General features: G+C 42.8%; 1 protein-coding gene across 2 annotated transcripts in view; it reads right to left on the bottom strand.

Moving 5' to 3' along the window:
* The window catches only part of FAT1 (FAT atypical cadherin 1), a 140,781-nt gene that overhangs the window by 102,085 nt on the left and 14,859 nt on the right, over positions 1–23,837 (bottom strand). For both annotated transcript variants that reach the window (XM_030919690.1, XM_030919694.1), the window contains exon 2: positions 19,316–22,598. In XM_030919690.1, the coding sequence (XP_030775550.1) occupies positions 19,316–22,580 (3,265 nt within the window). In that variant the 5' untranslated portion in view covers positions 22,581–22,598. The remainder of the gene's footprint in view (positions 1–19,315; positions 22,599–23,837) is intronic.

Raw genomic sequence — 23,837 nt, 5'->3', positions numbered from 1 at the left:
ATGTATCTGCTCCCTGAACTGATTCCTGTTCATAAGGTAATCGCGAGACCCCACGTGGTCTTTTCACAAGGGCTTTGGCAAATCCCCTGCAGGGAGATGGCCCCTGGGCAGCTCTGTTTTCTGCAGACCAGGCTGTGACCTAATCAATAGCGTTCCAAGCAAGACAATCCCTACATTCAACAGCTCTGAAGAAATGAAGGGGGACGGAATTCAAGCTTTATTGACGAATTCCATTTACCTGTCACAGTGATGGTTCACCCAGCAAGAGTCCCCTGAGGAAAAAAAAAAAAAACACCCTTCAGCGGCTACAGCAGACTTTCCAGCCAGCAGCCAGCACAAAATAAACATATTTACTTAAGCTTCAGTCACAACTCTTGATGTGAAACTGATGAAGCCCAAATGAAACAGGTGTATTTGTGAGATACAAGGGCAGCAGTGACAGTGTGGCATGGCAGGTTTTAATAATCTGTATTCATTTAAACCCAATGACACAAAAAGTATCATAATAAATATAAAGCAGAAAACCACCCCAGCATGCAGATCCCACAATTTACAGGGAAAATTCCATAAACCTGAAAATGACCTTTTTAACTCTGAAAAGAATAAACAGGCCATTGAAACAACAGAAAGGGCAAGTTTACAGAAAGCAACTACTTTTCAAAAAGAAGTGTGAAATGTATGGGTTTTGAATTAATCACACTTGTGAGCAATTCTGGACGCCCACAGGAACTTTACAGTTAATCAATCAAGATTTCACTTAACCTGGAAATGACGGACCTGGTCTAAATAAATCTTCTGGAAAATCACTCTGCAAAGTATCACTTTAAGATGTCATATACTTTCACATAAAGAAGATTTGTATCTTGTACGTCAAATCACAATTAGAATTATGCCACCAATCCAAATTATGCGCCCCAAAAAACTATTTAAATGAGGCAACTTCAATAACAAATGTTTATCCTCAAAAAGATGTATGATTTACTCAGAATTTTACAAAAGCTATCACTGGACTTTTTTTTTTTTTCTTTTTGCATTCACATCCAATGACCTATCATAGACAATTTTTAATTGGAAACAAAGTTCTGATTTGAAATTAACTTCTGGGCTGTTTTCCCACATTAATTAACACAAAGCAAGAGAGAGTCCAAGTCAAAAGATTGCAAAACGAGCTCAGACACTCGCTTGACATCACGAGAATTGCTTCACTGTAATATTTTTAAAGCCATGCCAGGATCTAGGCCACCAGCCTCTTCAACAAATAAATTTTCAGCAACACCAGCATAATAGGCTTTTAATGTCCTCACTGAATGCCCTTAGCCCAGGGTATCTGGCACCCACCCACACCAGGCTAATTCAACAGGCAGAACTACTTAACTCTTCCACCTCCTTTCCCACAAGGGCGCACACACCCGCCACACGATCAGACTCCACACATCCCCTCACCTGGACGATTGAGCCTTGCTTTGTTGGTGGCGATCTCAAGACATCCACAGAATTAACGCACCATGTGACTCTTTAAAAAGACTACCGCACTCACAAGCCCATTAGAAGATCTCATACCTACTTTTTCCCATCACCCAAATGAAGGGAAAGAGTAACTTTCCTATCATTTCTTCTCATGTTTTATTAGCCCCTTCCTCAGTTACTATTCAATTACATCTTCCCTAGCTCTATAGGATAGCTATAAACAAAACACGTATTACTGCATTGCGTTACAGAAAAATGTAGAATTCAAAGCTGTATTTCTCTAAAAAGAAACATTTTAAAAGAAGAGCAAATACTTGAGACTACAGAGATAAATCACACTTGTTAGGCATGAAGCAGTTATTTCAGTTTTACTATTCATTAGAATGCTGGTAATTTTAGAACAGTTGAGGAAGTAAAAACAATCAGAAACAAACCCATTCCCACCAACCCCAAAAGATTCCAGCATAGATGATTTGCAAAAAATTATAACTAATCTAAGTGAATGATCAGAGAAGTAGTTCTAGGTCAATTATTTCATGTATGCCATTCACAGAAGAAAATCTAATAGCCTGCATGGTGGCTCACGCCTGTAATCCCAGCACCTGGAGGCTGAGGCGGGTGGGTCATTTGCAGTCCAGAGTTTGTGACCAGCCTGACCAACGTGGTAAAACTCCATCTCTAATAAAAATACAAAAATTTATCTGGGTGTGGTGGCTCACACCTGTAATCCCAGCTACTTGGGAGGCCGAAGCAGGAGAATTGCTTGAACCCAGAAGGAGAATCTCTCGAACCCAGGAGTTGCAGTGAGTGGAGATCATGCTACTGCACTCCAGCCTGGGTGACAGAGTGAGACTCCGCCTAAAAAAAAAAAAAAAAAAATCTAGTAGCCCACTATCCAAATGTAAAGTCACAAATATCTTTAAGGCAGCTGAACTCTACATAAGTCTCTAAACCTGCATTTGAAATGGGGCTAGGAGAAACTGAAATTTGCTGTAAGTGTGGAATATACACTGATTTAAAGACTTCACAGGAAAAAACGAATGTTGAAGGTCTCATTAATACTTATTTATGCTAATCACATGCTGTAATTGTAGTTTTTGATATGTTGGACTACATAAAATATACTATTAAAATTAATTTCGCCTATTATATTCTTTTTTATTGTGGCTACTAAGTTATGTAACATTACATATAGAGACAGTACTATTGAGCAATGCTGCTTTGACCTATTAAACCCCTTTGATTTAAAAAATAACAAGTAACAGTAAAAAGTGGCAGAATTTGCACAATTGTGTTAATATAAAATGCAAAAATCAGTTCACCTTTCACATATAAACACCTGTATCTAAAAGCACTAAACTTTAGAATATTTCTAATAAGTGGTTTCATGGTCTACTCTGGGACATAAAATCACTGTTGTGTTTTGTTTTAGTTTATACAGAGTACACCGCGCTGATTGGGTGACTCTAATGCAGCTTCATCTCGAACGCCAAAAGAAACAATGTAAGACTTTTATTCTCTTAGCTAACATGATCTTCTATACACTGTATTCAAGACTTACTGTTTATGAGAATATCAAATTTTAAGTCACCATCTCTATATTAGGTTTCTAACAAAGTTTGTCAACTAACTTGCTACAGAATCTTCATTTCACTTCATGAGAAAATTTTTTGTTAGAAACAAGGCCATTGAGCCAGGCGTGACGGGCACGATGGTTCACATCTGTAATGCCAGCGCTTTGGGAGGCCAAGGTGATAGGATGCATCACTTGAACCAACGAGTTCGTGACCAGCCTAGGCAACACAGCAAGATCCCAACTCTACAAAATAAATTTAAAAAATTAGCCGGGCATGGTGGCATGTGCCTGTAGTCCCAGCTGCTACTCAGGAGGCTGTGGTGGGAAGATTGCTTGGGCCCAGGAGTTCAAGGCTGCAGGAAGCCCTGCTTGTGCCACTGCACTCCAGCCTGAGAAAGTGAGATCCCATTTCTAAATAAAAACAAAATAAAATATAAAAAAACAGAAACAAGGCCATTCATTTTGATTTTTAATGATCACTGAACCTTTCTACAAGCAATAAACACGTATGCTTTACTGTGGTTACTATTTTTTTTTTTTTTTTTTTTTTTTTTTTTTACCTATAATAATGATTATTTTTATGTAGTTCTTTTTCTAATCTCTTTGAGGAGAAGAATGGCAGCCAGGACTTACTACTTCTCTAAAAATCTCTGTTAAAGAAGGCCACAAGTTTGTTCTTTTTTCTCCCCATGTATATGTCAATGTATTCATCAAAGACATCCACTCCCGAAATTTCCAAACAGAAATACTGTCAAAACGCTTAGTGAGTCAATGCAGTTACAAGTTTCTGTTTCAAATCCTAAGATTTCTATTTCAACTTATCACAGAGTACTTTCCTATTAACTGTTGCACATATGTCCCATAACAACTCTAATATAAGCTAAATTTAGCATAATACTAAGTGGTATTAAAATACATCTTAGGTTATTTTTAAAACATTTCCATTTAAGCTGAAACTTAAGCAGAGATGTCAGAGGACTGCATGAAACCTAAAGATACCAAATCAACACTCCTATATTCTCTCCTCATTTCAGTGTCTATTTCCACATCCCCCAAAGTCTTCCATGGACTTCCAATTCCATTTCCCCAAGTATTCCATTCTCTACAGGACAGCAATAAATCGATGAGATAGTATGTGACAAATTAATTAGCAGGAAGTGGTGCTAATGAGAAAAACGAACATCTGCAGGCCAAAGTCTATTGTGAAGAACCCCTTGCTGCCCTTTACCAGACACTCCATCTCTCCGCCTTTCACTTTAGAAGCACAATAACTAGAATTCTCCACTTCCCTTGGGGGTAAGAAACTTCAGAGATCTTTGTGATAGAAAATGAAGTGGGGAGAAAATGGAGGAGCATTGCTTTGATATCTTCAGACTTCAAGCATCCCCCTGGTATCTCTGCTTAGGTTCTAGTTTAAATGGAAATGTGCTAAAAATAACTTGAAGGTATCCTGTAATGTCATTACATGTTTGAACAGTATGACAAAATTTAAAGTATCACTGACTACGTTAAGACAGAAAAGTTTTAAGACCATATTGATATTTTCACAATTTTCAAAAGCCTTTATATAGTCATGCACACTTAACATTCAGAAGGGAAGATCCGGTACAAGTGCCTCCGGTAGATGGAACATGAACACAGGACTCGGCAGCTCCTCTCAGCAAGGACAGCCTACCTCCCTACCTGTGGCGGGATGAACAAACTGTGTCACAGCACGTGGGACATCACAGGGCAGGAGCTCTGAGCCTTGGCCCAGAGGACTTGCTGCTTTCCTCTAGCTCCCAGAACCCTGAGACCACCATGTGAACGGGTCCAAGACAGGCTGCGGGATGACGACAGACACAGGGCCTAGGAGCTGCTGCCTGCAGCCAACACCCAGCCACCTCCCAGGAGCAGGGCCCTCGAGCTCAACAGCAACTGATCACACATGAGTCAGCCCGTGGAAATCAGCCAAGGAAACACCCAGCGGAGCCCAGCCGAAATCGCCCACCCACAGAACAGTGACCCGGGTAAGTGGAGGCTGTTCTAAGCTATGAGGTTTTGGGATGGTTTGTTTCCCAACAAAAGGCTAAATGCCATTCTCTGTAATTTCCTTCACAATACTTAACATTGGCCCAAAGACAACAAAACGCTTCAGTCCAGCTCTGGATTTGCCTACACTTACTCCACTTGAGTTTCTCATCTATTTCATCTAACCCAACAGCCATCTCCGCATTCCTCACAAGATTCAACCTCTCCCAAACTCAACCTGCCTCTCATCTAACCACCATCTCCCCATTCTTTATAACACTCACCCTCTCCCAAACTCAACCCGCCTCTCATCTAACCCAACCACCACCTTCCAAGTTCTCACAACACTCAACCTCTCCCAAACTCAACCTGCCTCTCATTTAAGTTAATCACCAATCTCCCCATTTCTCAATCTAACCCAACCGCCACCTTCCAAGTTCTCACAACACTCAACCTCTCCCAAACTCAACTGGTCTCTCATCTAACCACCATATCCCCCCACTCTTTATAACACTCACCCTCTCCCAAACTCAACCCGCCTCTCATCTAACCCAACCGCCACCTTCCAATTCTTCACAAAACTCAACCTCTCCCAAACTCAACTGGCCTCTCATCTAACCACCATCTCCCCACTCTTTATAACACTCAACCTCTCCCAAACTCAATCTGCCTCTCATCTAACCCGACCGCCATCTTCCAATTCCTCACAAAACTCAACCTCTCCCAAACTCAACCTGCCTCTCATTTAAGCTAACCACCAATCTCCCCATTTCTCAGAATGCTCACCCTCTCCCAAACTCAACCTGCCTCTCATCTAACCCAACCTCCATCTTCCAATTCCTCACAACCCTCAACCTCTCCCAAACTCAACCTGCCTCTCATCTAACCCAAGCACCATCTCCCCATTTCTCACAACCCTCAACCTCTCCCAAACTCAACCTGCCTCTCATCTAACCCAACCACCATCTCCCCATTTCTCACAACCCTCAACCTCTCCCAAACTCAACCTGCCTCTCATCTAACCTAACCACCGTCTCCCCGTTTCTCATAACGCTCAACCTCTCTCAAACGCAACTTGCTATGAGCCGATTTCTACCCAAATACATAGCGAACAGTTTCCAGAACAGTTTCCTTTCCTTCCTTTAATCATCCTAAAGAGTTACTTTTAAATTAGAAGACTGGAGTTAACTGAACTAGCTACTGCTAATTTTCTATTTATATGAGTGGACGGTTTAGAATCCGAGTTCCTAAGTAGCAAGAAAAGTAGACAAGGAACAAATGAGTTTTAAAAAACTTTTACTTAGATGTAGTTACTAAAATAAGAAAACTACTTTTAGTTTACATACATATTATTTTTCTTAAAATAGTCTGGCCACTAAATTTCCCCCCCATTATTCAACCAGGCTTTAAAAGAAAGGGTTTGGTTGTAAGTAAATTGCATCTATCTAGAGAAGTAACCAAGACACTTAAAATACAAAACAGGCAGGGTACAGTGGTTCACACCAGTAATCCCAGCACTGGGAGGCTGAGGCAGGCGGATCACCTGAGGTCAGGAGTTCATGATCAGCTGGCCAACATGGTGAAACCTCGCCTCTACAAAAATACAAAATTTAGCCGGGCATGATGGCGGATGCCTGTAATCCCTACTTGGGAGGTTGAAGCAGAAGAATCACTTGAACCCAGGAGGCAGTGGTTGCAGGGAGCCAAGATCGTGCCACTGTACTCCAGCCTGGGCAACAGAGCAAGACTCCGTCTCAAAACAAAAAACACAAAACAGCTTTTTCAAAGGATAGTTGGGTGCGCTCAATTTAATCCAGAAAACCAACAGTTTCAAAAACAATCTGTGAATCTCTAGAAGTAACTATTTTCTTCAGTTTTAAGAAATTCATCAATAACGAAACGATACTAACAAAAACAGATCCTACTAATCTGAACGTTTTTTAAGAGTTCAAGTTTTTGCTGAATAATGTGCAATGTCAATGGATACTCATCTTTTATACTTAAAACACAAGAAATACTTTACAGTCCAGAGGATGATACAAGTAATATCACTACTCAACAGCGCGAGGACACAATCTGTAACTCAGGCATATTCACCTGGAAAGCCTCAGAATCTAGATTCTCAATCTCACAAAGGAGGCTGCTCCTAGGTAAGGCAAAACAGAAACAAAAAGAAATCTGCACTGCTGCTAAACTGTTGTGTTGTTCTTATTCTTGTAATTTTGGAAGGTACAGGAGACAGGGTGTCTCCAGGGGAAGAGCAGCCTTAACTATATTAAAAAGGATAAATTCAAAAGGGCTTTCCCAACAACAGTTATTTAGGTAAGTGTTTCCCTTCAATGTTTTGTTATAATCTATCTCAATTTTTAATTTTACGCATTCAACCAGTATTGGCTGGATGCCTAGATGCCAGTCAGTTCCTAAGCAAGCAATACAGACACGGAGAGAGTCAAGTTTCAGCCTTATATTCTGCTGGAAGTCAAATGACAAAAGCAGATTTTTTTAACATGCTAAAATAATTTTTAACATAGACCATATATAAAGTGTACACACACGTATGTTTTTGAGAAGGAGTTTCACTCTTGTCCCCCAGGCTGGAGGGCAGTGGCATGATCTCAGCTCACTGCAACCCCCGGCTCCCAGGTTCAAGCAATTCTGCCTCAGCCTCTGGAGCAGCTGGGACTACAGGTGTGCGTCACTAAGCCCAGCTAATTTTGTATTTTTAGTAGAGATGGGGTTTCACCACGTTGGCCAGGCTGATCTTGAACTCCTGACCTCAGATGATCCGCCCGCCTCCACCTCCCAAAGTGCTGGGATTACAGGCCGGAGCCACCACGCCCGGCCATAGGCCATAGAATACTTAACTTTAAAAATCACTGGCCTTAAAGTCTACACTTGATACTTTGTAGATATGATACTCCATGTGACTTCTTTCTGAAATCAACATTCAGCCAATTAAAACCAAATACAGATATTACTCATGTTCATACTTTCCTAATCAGTTTCCATCTTCTAAATGAGCTTGCCACACTATTAAGAAAAAACGCTTCTTTTTAAAATGGTTTAGATCCTTAAAAAATAACTGATTTCCATTTTGTTGCCTCAACCAACAAACTAACTTGGTATTTACATGACAAACCCAACTTTTTTCACTTAAATATGTGAACACCTTCAGCTGGGCCACAATCAGAAGAAAAGCATCATGTGACAAACACGTACAGGACTGATGAAAAGATGAACACCCCTGAGCAGGCAGTTACTCGGTACCAGCGCTGTGCCAAGCACTGTGATAAGAGGAACACGGACGTCTGAGACACTCTAACGTCAAGCAGCCCTAAGCATAAAGAGGCAAGTCAAAAAATTAATAGAAGGCTAAAAGCAAACCAGGACCCACAAATGCATTTTGAAGAATCTTTTAACTGAGAAATGACGGCAGGGCTATTTTTCCATAGAGGTCAAAAAACAGACGGCAAGTCTATTTAAATAAAAATTCTGGACTGGGCACAGGGGTTCACACCTGTAATTCCAACACTTTGGGAAGCCAAGGTGGACAGATCATTTGAGGTCAGGAGTTTGAGACCAGCCTGGCCAACATGGAAAGAACTTGTCTCTACTAAAAATACAAAAATTAGCTGGGCATGGTGGTGCACACCTGTAATACCAGCTACTTGGGAGGCTGAGGCAGGAGGATTTCTTGAACTTGGAGGTGGAGGCTGCAGCAGGCAGAGACTGCACCACTGCAACTTGACTCCGGCCTGGGCAACAAAGCGAGACTGTCTCAGAAAATAAATAAATAAATATTCTATCAGCCAACGAAGCTAACTTTATCATGAGAGGCCTGGGTTTCCTGATAGATTACCTTAATAAGGAAAGGAATACTAGTTGTGTGGCAACAAGGGTTTTCCATGGTAAGCTGGCAAAACTGAAGACCAAAGACTGGCCTAGAAAAAGCTGCTTAACTCAGTAAAATACCAATGACCCCTGGACAACACGAGTTTGAACTGCACAGGCCCATTTACACATGAATTCTTTTCTGAAGGCAAGTCACAAATACAGTACTCACAGCACGCGAAAACACAGCGTCTGTGGGGGGTCAGCTGTGAGATTTCAGTATGCACAGATGTGGGTGCGCACAGACGGTCCGGAAACCAACCCCCATGTTCTCTGAGGGATGACTGCATATTATTTATTATATCTATTTTATTTGTGTTGTATACCTCAATGGGGAGACAGAACATCTGATGAAACAGATGTATAAAGAACTACAGTTCTTATTTCACTTGGAAACAGCCTTGAATGACAGTTTCTCCTAAATCATTTCAGGCACATGTACAAATATGTAGAAAAGTGATCTGTCCATTGTAAAGGTTTATCCAGCTCCTTTATAATTTTTATACAGGTTTTATTTCTGTATTACATTAAGCACCATATAATGTACGTAGAAATACTTGCAGGTTGTAAGGCATTGTAAAAATGCTTGTCACTATCACTGTCATCACCGTCATCATCATCATCACCATCATCCTTACTTACCCGCTGGTCCTCCTTTATGAGAATTTGTGAGGACTCACAACCCCGAAACCTCCAAAACAGAGGACCTCAAAACCAGGCATCCAAGAAGACTGATGATGCTTGAACCCAGGTTCGGCACTTCACTGAGCCCCCTGGTATTGAATCAAATCACTGTCTCTCTGAAGAAAGAATATACAGCTTTCAACAGATTCTCAAAGTTTCTGTGATGCTAATTAGGAAACACTGTGTTGGAGGCCTACAGATAGGTGTCCAGCGTGGCAGAAAAGAAGCTTCGCTCAACCTTCACAACCACAATTACTGTATGTTACAATCTACTTGCTCACAGAACGAATGAGGGCAATCATTTGTTCTATCAGCCACTGCTGATAGAACAGCCACTATCTATCAGCCACTGCTCTATCAGCCACTGCTCTATCAGCCACTGTCTATCAGCCACTGCTCTATCAACCACTGTCTATCAGCCACTGTTCTATCAGCCACTGTCTATCAGCCACTGCTCTATCAGCCACTGTCTATCAGCCACTGCTCTATCAGCCACTGTCTATCAGCCACTGCTCTATCAGCCACTGTCTATCAGCCACTGTTCTATCAGCCACTGTCTATCAGCCACTGCTCTATCAGCCACTGCTCTATCAGCCACTGTCTATCAGCCACTGCTCTATCAGCCACTATCAGCCACTGCTCTATCAGCCACTGCTCTATCAGCCACTGCTCTATCAGCCACTGCTCTATCAGCCACTGTCTATCAGCCACTGCTCTATCAGCCACTGTCTATCAGCCACTGCTCTATCAGCCACTGTCTATCAGCCACTGCTCTATCAGCCACTGCTCTATCAGCCACTATCTATCAGCCACTGCTCTATCAGCCACTATCTATCAGCCACTGCTCTATCAGCCACTGTGATTAGAAGGGGGCAGAAAGATGATTACACTCGACTCTGTCCTTGAGTTCGCGGAGACAGATTTAAGTCACACACAGGCTGCACACTGAGTCATACACTACAACAGAGGAACATACAGAAAGTGCCCCTGCAGCAAAGAGAAGCAAAGGCTACCTGGCTGTAAGGAAAGGTTTCCCAGGAGACCCCACAACGGTTTACTAGGCCAGCCTAACCATTATGCACTCAGTGCCTGTTACATAAATCAAGCACTGAAAGACTTAGGATGCACCCACAAAGAGCTGACAATCTAGAGGAAAAGCGCATGTAAATCAACAATTATACTAGAGTAATACTGCAGGAATATTTTTAAGTACATAAAAGATAAGAAATAGCTCCATGTAATGAAGAGCGCTGTCAAGAAAGCTTTATTAAGCAGAGTTATGAGATAATATGAGCTGACCACTGTGTGCCCAAAGGCAGGGAGACAGAAAACGGTGAGGCGCAGCGGGGTAGAGGGCTGCACAGGGCAGGGGCTGAGGCACCAGGGCTGCGCAGGAGCCGAGGGATGCACAGGTGATGTTAACTGAGAGCAGGCAGGCCTGTTAGGGCAATGTGGCTCCACCAAGGAGAGACTGGACCCTGTGCCACGGGAGACAGTGAAACGGGTTCAGGAGGAGTCTGTAACAGGTGGAACACCTCAGCTCAAGAATCATGTCTGCATTATCAGAATGCCTTCTAACGCATCACACCGTGAACTACAGCAACTTGCACTGCACTACTTTATTTAAAAAAGGCAACAGAATATTTCAAAATTCAATGCGAAGTCAATGTGCATCATAACTTCCATCACTTGTCGTGTTTTCCTCATTTAGCACAGACAGAACTACATGAGCAGAGTGTAACACCACCTAATTTTACTCACTAATTATTGCCACAATCTAATGAGAGTCTATGGAGAGAGCATAAAACAGGGCCTGTACGGGGCAAGTACTCACCAAACATTAACTATAATTACATGCTGATGATGATTAAGACGAAAAAGCTTACCAGTGATAAGAATATGGTTAAATTATCACAAACTAGAAGGAAGTCTTCAGAAACTACATAAATAGCTGAGTAACATTTATTTAAAAAAAAAAAAAAAACCAATTGGTTTAAAACTAGAAAGACTGTATTAGTAGGCTCTCTCCAACATGAAATGAGTAAAACATTCTAAAGAATCCCATTCAACAGGTTGAACCACTTGGAGGCCTAGCAATGGACCGGGTTCAATGTGGTATCAGATATTCGAAGGAGATACGGTTTTGTTGAACTGGCAAGGCAAGTTAATTGATAAGACTGGCCCTTGAAGTATATATGTGAATAGTTTCCTAGACTTACTATCACTGCTGTGAACCTGGAGAAATGCCAGTTCAACAAGTACAGGCATGTGCCTGGAACGGCAATCATTCCAAGTCCATTCATTCCTAGTAACAAAGATATACAAGATTGTGCTTTGTGGCACTATGTCTTGTATGGTGACCATGCACTACGTATAAGCAGCACGATCTGCTGTTTAAAAAAAAATGCCAGAAAGGTAACTGCAAAATAACACAGTGCACAAAACACACACTAACAAATAAAAACATGACAAATCCAGCCCTATGAACATAATCCAAAAAGTAAAAACAACTGGAATTAAATGGTAAGAAAATCTCCAACATTTCAACGAACACCTAAAGTTTAGAATCTTTTCAATTTTCATAGTTGTACCAAGTAGGTAATATGGAAAGAACAGACCAGGTATTAAGTGAACATTAAACCTGTATACACACAGGTCATTCAACAAATTACGAACACCTAATCCTTAAACATCCTTAGAAAGAACACAAAACAGTTCCCTGGCGAGGGGGACACTGAGTCAGCTTGCTCTGGCTCTCTCGCCCCGTACCACATGGCCAGGAGGACAGCTGCTGATGCTGAGGCACCAAGGAGGACAATGCAAGCGAAGGATGGCCTCATGCAACTCGATGCAGGGGGAGGTACAAATCAGGTTAGCTTCGGCTGCGCAGGCACGAAACTGCCTTTGGAGGTTAGCTGGGACTCTAACCACCATCTTAAACATGGCTTCCACAGGAAAAGCCTCCCAACAATTAACGTCCTGTCCAGTTTGGACAGGTAGCATTTTTACCGATGAAATCATCCTTTCACAACTGCAAACACAAATACAACGCTTGTCTGTCTCTTCAATGGCCAATGACACACGGGAAGCTAACTGCACTCACCTGGATTCACCCACATCTTCGCTGGCATGATCTTGACTTGCTGAATGCCACCGCCATGGAATTCAAACTCCTATCCTCCTAACTGTGCTACACAGCAATATGTCATTCGGAGTAAAAATGCTGGAAGATTCTTACATTCACGACTCCTTCAGGACCAAGCTTCGAATCTAGGATTCAAGTCTGCAAACTGGCCTAAGCCAGCTTAGCACAGAAACCCACTTAACGAGTCACTTTTGAACAGGCTCCCTTACAGCATCTGTAGGTCATTCTTGAAAGAGTGAGAGGAGGCCGGGCGCGGTGGCTCATACCTGTAATCCCAGCACTTTGGGAGGCCGAGGCGGGTGGATCACGAGGTCAGGAGATCGAGACCATCCTGGCTAACACAGTGAAACCCTGTCTCTACTAAAAATACAAAAAATGAGCCGGGCATGGTGGCATGGTAGCAGCGCCTGCAGTCCCAGCTACTTGGGAGGCTGAGGCAGGAGAATGATGTGAACCCGGGAGGCGGAGCTTGCATGAGCCGAGATCGCACCACTGCACTCCAGCCTGGGTGACAGAGGAGACTCTGACTCAAAAAAAAAAAAAAAAAAAAAAAACAAAAGAATGAAAGGAGTAAAATGTGGTTCTGGCACTTAGCAGCCAAGAAGTCTCGGGCAAGTTACTTAACCTCTCGTACACGTTTCATCCTGTGACGTAGGGGTGACAGAGTCCACCTGGTGGTTGTGAGAATTAAATGGACTGGCACACACAGAATGCCGGGCACGGCACCCGGCTCTGACACTGTCGTGGTTTTTACTACACGGATGTTCACCACCAGTGTCATTACCACGGAGAGCGTGAGGACAAAGCGGGCCTGGGTGACATAAGCTGTTTCCACCCTACACCTCCGGGTCCCGGCCCCTGCACACCGCTGAGAATTACATCACAGCGCTGCACAGCATCACTGCGTGCTACTCCACAGCACGATGGCCCTGAACCACAGGTGCCCGAGTTTCCCATCCCAGAGCCTTTCCAGACCAGACTTGTTCAGTCAGTACTTAAAGCATCAACGTGTTAAATATACAAATAACTAAAGAAAAGCTGAGTCTCTGTTTTGTTTAGTAAGAAAGTGGAACTTCCTTAGGATTTCGACTAGATCCTATTTTCACCTTAACATCTTCCTGCTTCAAAGAAGGACCCTTTCCCTGGTAGAAATTATCACCATGCCCTGCTTGACTCGGAATCACAGACACACACAAGATTTTTATCCCGGAACACAGCAACAGCACGCTGTGGTCACATCATTTCTGCCAAAACGCAACTTCCAGGCTCCCTGTGGCTGGGAAATGAGTTTCTTTTCTCTTAAGTTGTCCTTGGAGGGGAACAAAAAGAGCGAAGAGGACAGCAGCTGCGGCCACTTCAGGGAGGAGCCGGCAACACAAAAGCCCTTTCACCAGCACATTTTTAACTCCCTGCCCTGCCGGGCCTCCCACCAGTCTCTAATCAAGTTCCTGCTGCCAGGAATTCTAACCCCAGCTCCCACAGTGGCATCGGGTCCCACCACGGCAGGCCAGCCTTCCAGCAGCCGCCCAGCTCCCACAGGGGCATCGGGTCCCACCACGGCAGGCCAGCCTTCCAGCAGCCGCCCAGCTCCCAGCCACGTGCAGACCCTTTAGTAAGCATCCGGGGCCCAGCAGCCTCCTCCACATTCCATCTCCTGTCACAGGAGGACACACAGCAGGAGCAGGGGTCCTAGGATGTGTGTCAAATATCCTACTTTATATTAGGAAAAGGGCTTCTAACTTGAATGAATAATAAATAGCTCAAATATCCAGAGTTCTGCAGAACCAGATAGAAGCTCCAGAAACATCTTCCCTGACTGAGGTCAACAATCAGGTAAGCCTGGGCCAGAATTCCCTTACGTTTCCACTGTAGAAATGCACTTGCCTTGTGTGCACCTAACTGGGGAAGCCAGGAGCCAACCTCCACACAGGTGACACAGGGATGAGGCCAGGAGCCGACCTCCACACAGGTGACACAGAGACGAGGCCAGGAGCCGACCTCCACACAGGTGACACAGAGATGAGGCCAGGAGCCGACCTCCACACAGGTGACACAGAGATGAGGCCAGGAGCCGACCTCCACACAGGTGACAACAGAGATGAGGCCAGGAGCCGACCTCCACACAGGTGACACAGAAATGAGGCCAGGAGCCGACCTCCACACAGGTGACACAGGGATGGTGCTCCAACACCCGCCATCGTGTGTATGCAGTCATTTTCTCTTAAGAAAAATGTCCTCGTTTCCCCTCCCGTATTTCATGAATGCTGACTTATCCTGTGACAACGGCTACACTTCCATATTAACTCATTCCCAGTCTTTTCATCAAAATGTAAATTTCAATCCTGAAACCAGGACTGGGATGCTAAAAGTAACACAGCAGTCATATGTTTAGAAATCTGCTATTATCTTAATGAAAAACATGGTCTCCCCAAACAAGTAGAGTCAGAAGGCTGCTTTGTACACTAACAGCCAAAAACAGAACCAAAGTACTCTAGACTGAAGGTCAAATACATTCCAGGGCATCCTGTACGCAACACACACATCAGGGAACAGACCTCAACTCAACACTGCTCCAACACCAACTTCTATTTGCAATTTCTACAAAATCTTCTGGCCAGGCATTTTTCTAGACATTACCTTAGTTTTAAAAATTAGCAAAAAGCTGCAGCATTTTACTGGTGCTCAAGTAATAATTAACTTAGTAAGTACCCATCAGTTAAGAACACTAAGCCAAATTTATTCCACACACCCACGGGAGGGGTGCTCCAGATTCTGTTCTGCTTAAATTACAGGAAAACCTGTTGAAGCTTACAACAAAGCAACAGAGAACGGATCTGAGGTACAAGAGGGGGTTGGATGCTGAGAAGCATGCCGGGCAAACCAGTCCCTGAGTGAGATGACCCAGGCTTCCAAGATCTTTACTCCACTCAACATCTTCGTTAAATCTACTCTATAATCCTCACTGCAGGCCTTACGGACAGCAATCTGAGGAGGAGAATCTTAATTAGAGCTCTGGAGACTGGCTCTCTAACAAGACCGACTTTCCAAATAATTTTTCACATGGCACTCTCCCCTTCCAAACCTCACATGGAAGGGCAGTCACGTGGCATGGATCTGTCAGAACAGTTCACCAACATCCAGAGGCCTCTCCAGGAAGGGCAGAGGACACCGCAAGACCTGCGGGAGTCTGCGCCCCCATCCCCACTCTGCCACGACGCCTTCTCTCGCTGCAAAGCCATTTGCAAAACATGTACAAAACACAGCGCTAACAGGACTGTCCATTTGGGAACAGATTTTTAGGTAGTCCATAGAATTTCTACTTCTACAAAAACAGAAAACTACTTTTCAGAAGAGGTTTCCAATTTAAGCAGATTTAAAGAGAAGAAAAGGAAAGATCTTAAAATAGAACTTCATTCAGCTTGCTGGATAGGTTCTCTGTTCTGTGAGAAGTATATAAATGATACACATATTTGACTAGGTTGAAATAGGTAAAACATGACAAAAATTTGGTTATAATTCTCAACCAACACTAGTAGCTTTAAGTTAAGACAAAGGCAAGAAGCGAACAGTTACATGGACAGGTTGTTGGTTCCCAGAGCCACAGCACTCCTGCACAGGTTCATATTAATTAGCGCAATATTAAATGCACCAATTAGGCAAAGTAAGACCCTGGCAGAAGTGGGCAATGGGCAGGGTGTGAGGTTCCAGCAAGCACCAGCCTGGCCTGGGCCGGGCGCACGCCCATGCACACTGAGCTGTAGTGCAGTCTCCGGTGGCCCCCACAGTTGTTTCTCAACCGCCCCTCCATTTCTTCACCTGACGTGCATCTTTCCACACTTCCGTCGTGCCCTAGAAATTAGTTAAGACACACTCCAAGTGAATAATTAGCATGCCTAATTTTAGCCAACAAAATATACTGATTTTTCCTAAAGGAGTTTCTACACTGTGATACCAATGGTCCTGCCAGGAATCTCTGATGAAATAACTTGGGCTGATAAATCTTCTGCCAAAAAATATTATCTTGTAATGAATACAAGGTCCAATGTGTAAATATTATTCTATCACTTTTATTCATTTCCAAAAGCATATAAACATAAGTCTACTATACGCTACTTATTTTCTCTGTAAAGCAAGGACCACAGAATAAATGACCTACAAATTTCCAGCTTCTCTCTCGCCTTTAAATCTCAGTATTTACACAAATGTGTAATAGTTTCTTATATACTTACCAACCCCACTGCCATAATCCCAACACTTCCCCACCCTCCCACTAAATTACTACTGGAAAAGTCTGGCACTACCCTTTCTGGAAAATGCCATAAATCTATTTTGAGACACCACCTCGTTTGGCTTGTTGTTTCCTTATTTTTTTTTTCTTAGTAGTAAAAATATCCCACTGTCTTAAATGTATAGGTGAAAAACACTAGTTTCCAAAAGATTCCTTAAAAAGCAACAATAAAAATACTCCTCATTTGAAAGAAAAAACCCAAAAGCCAGTGTTCATCTAAAGTCATGAAGAGAATTTAAATTAAGGTTTTGGTTCCATTTTCTGTCTCAACTTTAACCTTTAACAGTTCTTTATAGGCTTTTGAAACCTACTTTGGAGAAGAAAAAAAGTAGAAATAACTGTTCTTCAAAAATTTTACAAAAACAGTTTGATTCAGCATCAGTTATTAAATTTGGGGTATTTTCCTACGTTGAAACTGTATCTGAAAATTCTAACTTATATTTGACAGATAAAATGATAAAAAAGATATTTTACTCTTCAGAGGATTATCAAATGCTGTTGATTATGCTATTTTCTCTTGAAATAAACTAATTATAGGTATTTTAGATACTGATATATAATCTGTAGACTTAATACATAGGCCATATGCTAGTGGCATATAACCAACAGAAAAAGAATTCCTTGCATTAACAGAAGCACAAAAATATATCACAACTTCCAAAATAACTTTTTTTTTTTTTTTTTGAGAGACAGAGTCTGGCTCTGACGCCCAGCCTGAAGTGCAGTGGCACAACCACAGTTCACTCCAACCTCGATCTCCTGGATTCAAGTCATCCTCCCACCTTAGCCTCCCAAGTAGCTGGGACTACAGGTGTACCATCAGCCCAGCTTTTTTTTCTTTTGGTAGAAATGAGGTTTTGCTGTTACCCAGGCTCGTCTTGAACTCCTGGCCTCAAGCAGTCCTCCCACCTGAGCTTCCCAAAGTGCTGCGACTACAGGCGTGAGCCATCGCACCCAGCCCAAAATAATGTATTTCTAAACAGTAGTTACATTTTTCGTGTGCTACACACCTATTATATGTGGGCATGGATCCCAGGGTGGGTGTTGATTGAAGACTTTTTTGGGTTTTTTGGTGTGTGGTATTACCGAATATAAAGTTTAAAGGTAATTTTTAAAAGGTCCCTTTTAAAATGCACAGATTTATAAAGTACACATGGATGAGATTAGTAAACAAGTTGAGCCCCCCACCTATTGCTGATGAGTGCTTTGATCACCCCTTTTCTACTTCCACTATCATTCTCAGAGGGCAGGACATGAAAAGCCATTCATTCATTTACTCACGTAGTCTTTCAACACTGACGAACAGCTTTTATGTGCCAGGCGCTTTTTGCTAGGTGCGAAAGATAGACGATGCAGGGGCTAAAAGCCTGCCCTGAAAGGCTCACACTCCATCAGGACATATTGACACATAACTACAATATCTGTGCAGTAAAACCGAGGTATGTACAAAGTGCAGCACAGGCACATCCGAGCTTGAACTGCTTGGAGGTACTGGTTTCAGAATGACAACAAAACACTGCTACCATGAATAAACCTACCACATGCCAGGAGTTTTCCCGAGTTATTTCACTCTACCCTCACTTAAACCTTCTAGTAATTCTAAGTGTCCCCATATAGGAGAGGAAAAAGTTAGTTCTAAGAAGTAATTTGCTTGTCCAAGATCACCAATTATCAACTAGAAGAGCCAGGATTCCAAGCCAGGTCTTTTCAGTTCAACGTGCCACTATCCTGCCTCTGCCTCTCAACCAAAATCTAGACAAGGTACTAAGTGAAGACCATGTTAGAGAAGTTTTGGCACATAATCTCTGCATGCACTGGGTAACTCTGCAGGTACGCAACAACCTCTGAATGGCCAGATGATAGTAACAGTTTTTCTAAGTATGAGCCTGCAAATACATGACTGAAAAATGTTGGAAAGGCTTCTCAAAGTTAGAACAAAACCATAATGATGCTTTTGACAATAGAGTACAAAGTTGGAGATCAGTATCAGTGGCAACAATTTCAACGTACCCCTGGTCTTTTACTCACTTTACGCCACTTAAATCATTCAGGTCCTTTTGTTTCCATCTTCATGGCTTACGACGAATAAACACACCTACGTACAGCAGCCGGGCCAAAAAAATATTCGCATGCACATCTACACCAAGCCCAAAGAGCACCGGGGAATTGTGAAGAAGCTGTCACAGGGCAGATGGTTAAAGAAAAAAAATACACGGAAGAGGGTATCAAATGAGAGCAATGAAAACATATTTACCTGTCTCTTCACCTATTTTGAAAACACCAATGCCAGAACCATCTCTAATGGAGTATCGGATCTCCCCATCTCTTCCGGCGTCCTCATCATGAGCCGACACTGTCATTACCAATGAACCAACAGGCGCGTCTTCCTTCACCGCCCCATTTTCCACAAAGCTGGAAAACACCGGTGGGTGCAAGTTCTCATTCACATCAACCACCTCAACTTCAACATAGCAAGTAGAAGACAGAGAAACTGGCTTCCCCTTGTCTTTGGCCCTCACAGTGAGATTATACACTTGCTTCTTCTCAAAATCCAACTGCTGGACGATTCTAACTGCTCCACTGAGTTTATCCACATCAAAGTTTCCTTCTCTGTGGTCCATAAGGCTGTATCTCACTTGACCAGACGGACCTAAATCAGGATCGTGCGCTTCTAACCACATGATGACGGTTCCTTCTGGAAGATCCTCTCGGACTTTCACACGGTAATTAGGTGGAATAAATTTAGGGGGGTTGTCATTAACATCTTCTAGTGATACTTTCAAAACCACCGTGGAAAACAGCTGGGGCTCTTCTCTGGCGTGGTCCCTGGCTTCAATCTTTAAGTAGTGCTCATGCTGCAGTTCTCGATCCAGAGGGTGCGTGATTTTAACAACACCAGTTGCGCTGTCAATTGAAAACCTATCTGTGTCTGTAAGAATTGAGTACGTCACGTGTCCATTGGGCCCTAGGTCTTGATCTGTGGCTTCAACCTGGATGATTTCACTATGTACCTCCTTGTCTTCACTCACTTCCACAAAATAGCTCTCCTGTAAAAATTCAGGTGGATTATCGTTGGCATCGACAACCACAACATCTAGAAGACGCCACGCAGCCTTCTGGGGTATCCCAAGGTCATAGACGGTAATATTCAGGGTGTACTTGTCCGTTGTTTCACGGTCAAGAAGAGAGAAAATTTTCAGCATTCCTGTTTCCATGTCAATCATGAAGCAACTATCCTCATTTCCTCCAGAAATAGCATAGACCAGTTTTCCATTGAAGCCAGTGTCAAGGTCAGTGGAATTCATGAAAATTACACTGGACCCCACAGGCTGGTTTTCCTTTACTTGAATACCAGTCGGAAGAGTGCTTCTAAACTGTGGTATGTGAGCATTGACAGAGTGAGAATCAAAGAAAATATCCTCCACGTCTCCCTGGTTGTGTAATTTATTTGCCTGCAGGAGTTTCTCTGCCAGCATTTTGGCAACACCAGTCTCTTCACAGTGCAAGTTCACCAGCTTGCGACTGGCAGCCACTGTGATGTTGACATATAACGGTGTGGCAAAATTTTCTCCATCTGTAGCTGTGATTCTCAGACTGTGAAAAGACACCTTTGCACCTAAGCCAGCCGCTAGCGATTGCTTCAATGACAACACCCCAGAGGTGGGGTGTAAACTAAACAAATCCAGGTCATTTCCAGCTTCAATCTGATACTGCACCAGCTGAAGTTCATCTGCATCAATAGCAGAAACAGTAGTTATTTGCTCTCCCACGCCTAGATCTCGGGGAATTGTTCCTTCACAATTTATTTTCTCAAACAAAGGTGTGTTGTCATTCAAGTTATTGAGAGTAATTGTAGCAAGGACCTCAGCCTCCCAGCGGTACGGCAAGCCCCAGTCTGATGCACGAATCCTCAGAGTATACACCCGAGGCATCAGTTCGTAGTCCAGGTGTTCTGACGTACTCACAGCACCAGTGAAATGGTCAATCACAAACGGCACATGATTTAAATTCGTGATACTGTATGTCACGTATCCATTCTCACCCTCATCAGGGTCTACGGCACTCAGGCTCATGACCGTAGTACCGATGGGCACATTCTCATCAAAAGCAGCTTTGTATGCTGTCTGGGTAAATTCAGGGGGATTGCTATTCGCACCTAAGACTTTCACCAAGACCTTGGTGGAGGCTTTTCTGTCGCTTGTTGTGACTTCGAGTTCAAAATGGGCTGCCTGCTGTTTTTTAACTGGTTCTAAAATAGAAATGAGACCCGTGTTGTAATTTAAACTGAATTTAGCTTTTGCGGGTGTACTTTTAAAAACATACCTCAAATGGGAATAACCAGGAATGGCCTTTACCATGACCACAGGAGTGTTAGGAGGAGCAAATTCACTTATTTCTGCTCTGTAAACATCCTTTTCAAACTTGACTGGCCCGGCTTTGAACTGTGGAGAAGTCACGTGAATTACGTTAACAGAAGAGAACTGGGGCGGAGTTCCTTTATCTTTAGCCTGTAGTGTGAGATTGTAGCCAAAAGGATGACTGTCCCAATCAACGCCACTGATAGCTTTGACTTTATACTCCTTACTCCCTGGAAAGGACCTCACGGTTCTGAACTGCTGGAGAAGGTCGCCTGCCACGATGCTTAAAGATGCTATTTCACCATTGGCCCCCTGATCACAGTCATCCACTGTCACGATGGCATATGTTGGGTCCCTGTCCAGCTCTGACGGTGACAACGTCACTGCTGTTATCACGGGAGCACATTCGTTGGCTTGTTCGATGTGCACTGTCAGCCTGGCCATGCTGCTGATGCCACTGCTCCCATACAATTTCATTCCACGGTCCACAGCGAGGATTTCCATCTCATACAGCTTGGTCTCTAGGTAATCAAGTCTACCAGTTAACACTATCACACCACTGGTTGGGTGAATAGCAAACATATCTGTTCGATCTTTAAAGCTGTAGTAAAATTCCCCATTGGTTCCTATGTCTGCGTCTGTGGCACTGACTCTTGCAATACTGGTCCTTATGGCTGTGTTTTCAGGTAAAGAAACGCTGTATGAGGTGGGTGAGAATAATGGTCTCAAGTCATTTGTATCCAGCACCTGCACCCTGACCTTTGTTCGCGCCTCCATATTAGTATTTTTTTCAACTGCTTTCACTATCAATGTGTAGTGGTCTTTCACTTCTCTATTAAGAATAGCTGTATTTCCTCCTTTGGTCCTTATTCTTAGAAAGCAAAAGTCTCCGAGAATGTACTCTTCAGCTTTGAATAGGTTTTCACTGTCTCCGGAGACAATTTTGTACCTTACTTCCCATGATGGATGTGTAATGTAAATGCCCATCTTGACAGGATGCCCCACGTAAGTCTTAGCTGCAGAGTTCTCGTGCACGGTGACGTTGTACTGGAGATGTGTAAACTGTAGAGGAGTCTGTTCGAGTCTTTGGCTGCCATCACTGTCTCCAAAATGTTGGAGGAGGAGGAGCAGAAGCAGAAGCAAGGCCGAATGTCTCCCCATTGCTTAACTCTCAGGAATCTGAAACAGAAGAAATCAGAATCGTTACTGTGGGGAATAAAACAAGCGAAAGTGTGTAATTGTTTTAAACCTCTCATTTAAACAAATATTTTCCATACACATGGAATATAAATAAATGCAACGGTTTGAGTTTTTTTCATGTTTTCCAATATAAGTATCAACATTCTTATAACATATCTAGAATTACTAAACTTAACAAAAACTTCCTTTTCATTTTTGAATGACAAGGTCCTATCTTTCATATTAAACAACTCAAAAATCTTCATGAGTATCAAATGAAAAGACTACTAACTGTAACAATCAAGTTATATTTTTATATTTAAATGCTTAAGGCAAATATAAGCAACCATTAAAAAGTAATGAACATTGTTTACATTTACTTACATACAACGAATTAAATGATCAAAAGCTGGCAAACTTAATGCCCCTACAGTATTGTGAGAATGCAAAGCTTCTGACAACTAATTCAGAAAAAACAAAAACCAGCAGTGCTTTTACATGGCGCCCCATAACAACAGCTTGTAATCTCCTTTCAAAATTTATCCTGAAATTATGTTATTTCTGTATAAGAATGGTTAAGTTCACTCCCTACATAATGTAGGGTTTACTGTCTCATTCAGCTCTATATAACTACTTAAAGGTATTAAAACAATTATATCATCAAGTCTGATACTTAACACCAACGTAAGCCCCAAAGAAAGGCAATTTACAAAAGAAAAACCAGAATTCAGCAGTTTGATGTCAAGCAGCGCTTTTCCTCTCTAAGTTAGTGAAGCAAATCTTACCAACTATATCCATGTTTTATCACCACTGCTGTCAACAACCAGTTGTTCACGGAATGCCTATCTTCAGGGCACCGAACAACCTGCTCCCCAGGCCCCTCCATGAGAAGACGACACACACACATAAAAGCTAAATCTTCTAAGCTAACACACACAAACGGTCAAATCAATGTATTAATACATGGTGGCAGACCCTGCGGGAGAGTCCCTGGGTGACTGGGGGAGGGAAGAGGGAAACTGAAGAAATGAAGAAAACGTTGCCTTTAACAAATGGCAAATGAGAAGGTGGCGAAGTCCACTGGGCTGAGGTCTGGCCAGGGAAGCAGGACAGTTATTTTCAGATCAACTGTTCCCCTTTGCCAACAAATTCATCTTGTAAATCAGTGCAGCTTCGCTAAACGCCCCAGCACGGCTGGTAGAGGACAGCACTGTGATCTTGCAAAGTTACTCTCAAATT

Source organism: Rhinopithecus roxellana, chromosome 2, assembly GCF_007565055.1.
Source record: "Rhinopithecus roxellana isolate Shanxi Qingling chromosome 2, ASM756505v1, whole genome shotgun sequence".
NCBI classification, from domain to species: Eukaryota; Metazoa; Chordata; class Mammalia; order Primates; family Cercopithecidae; genus Rhinopithecus; species Rhinopithecus roxellana.
Note: the sequence above shows the minus strand (reverse complement) of the source record. Positions and strands in the feature narration are given on the sequence as shown.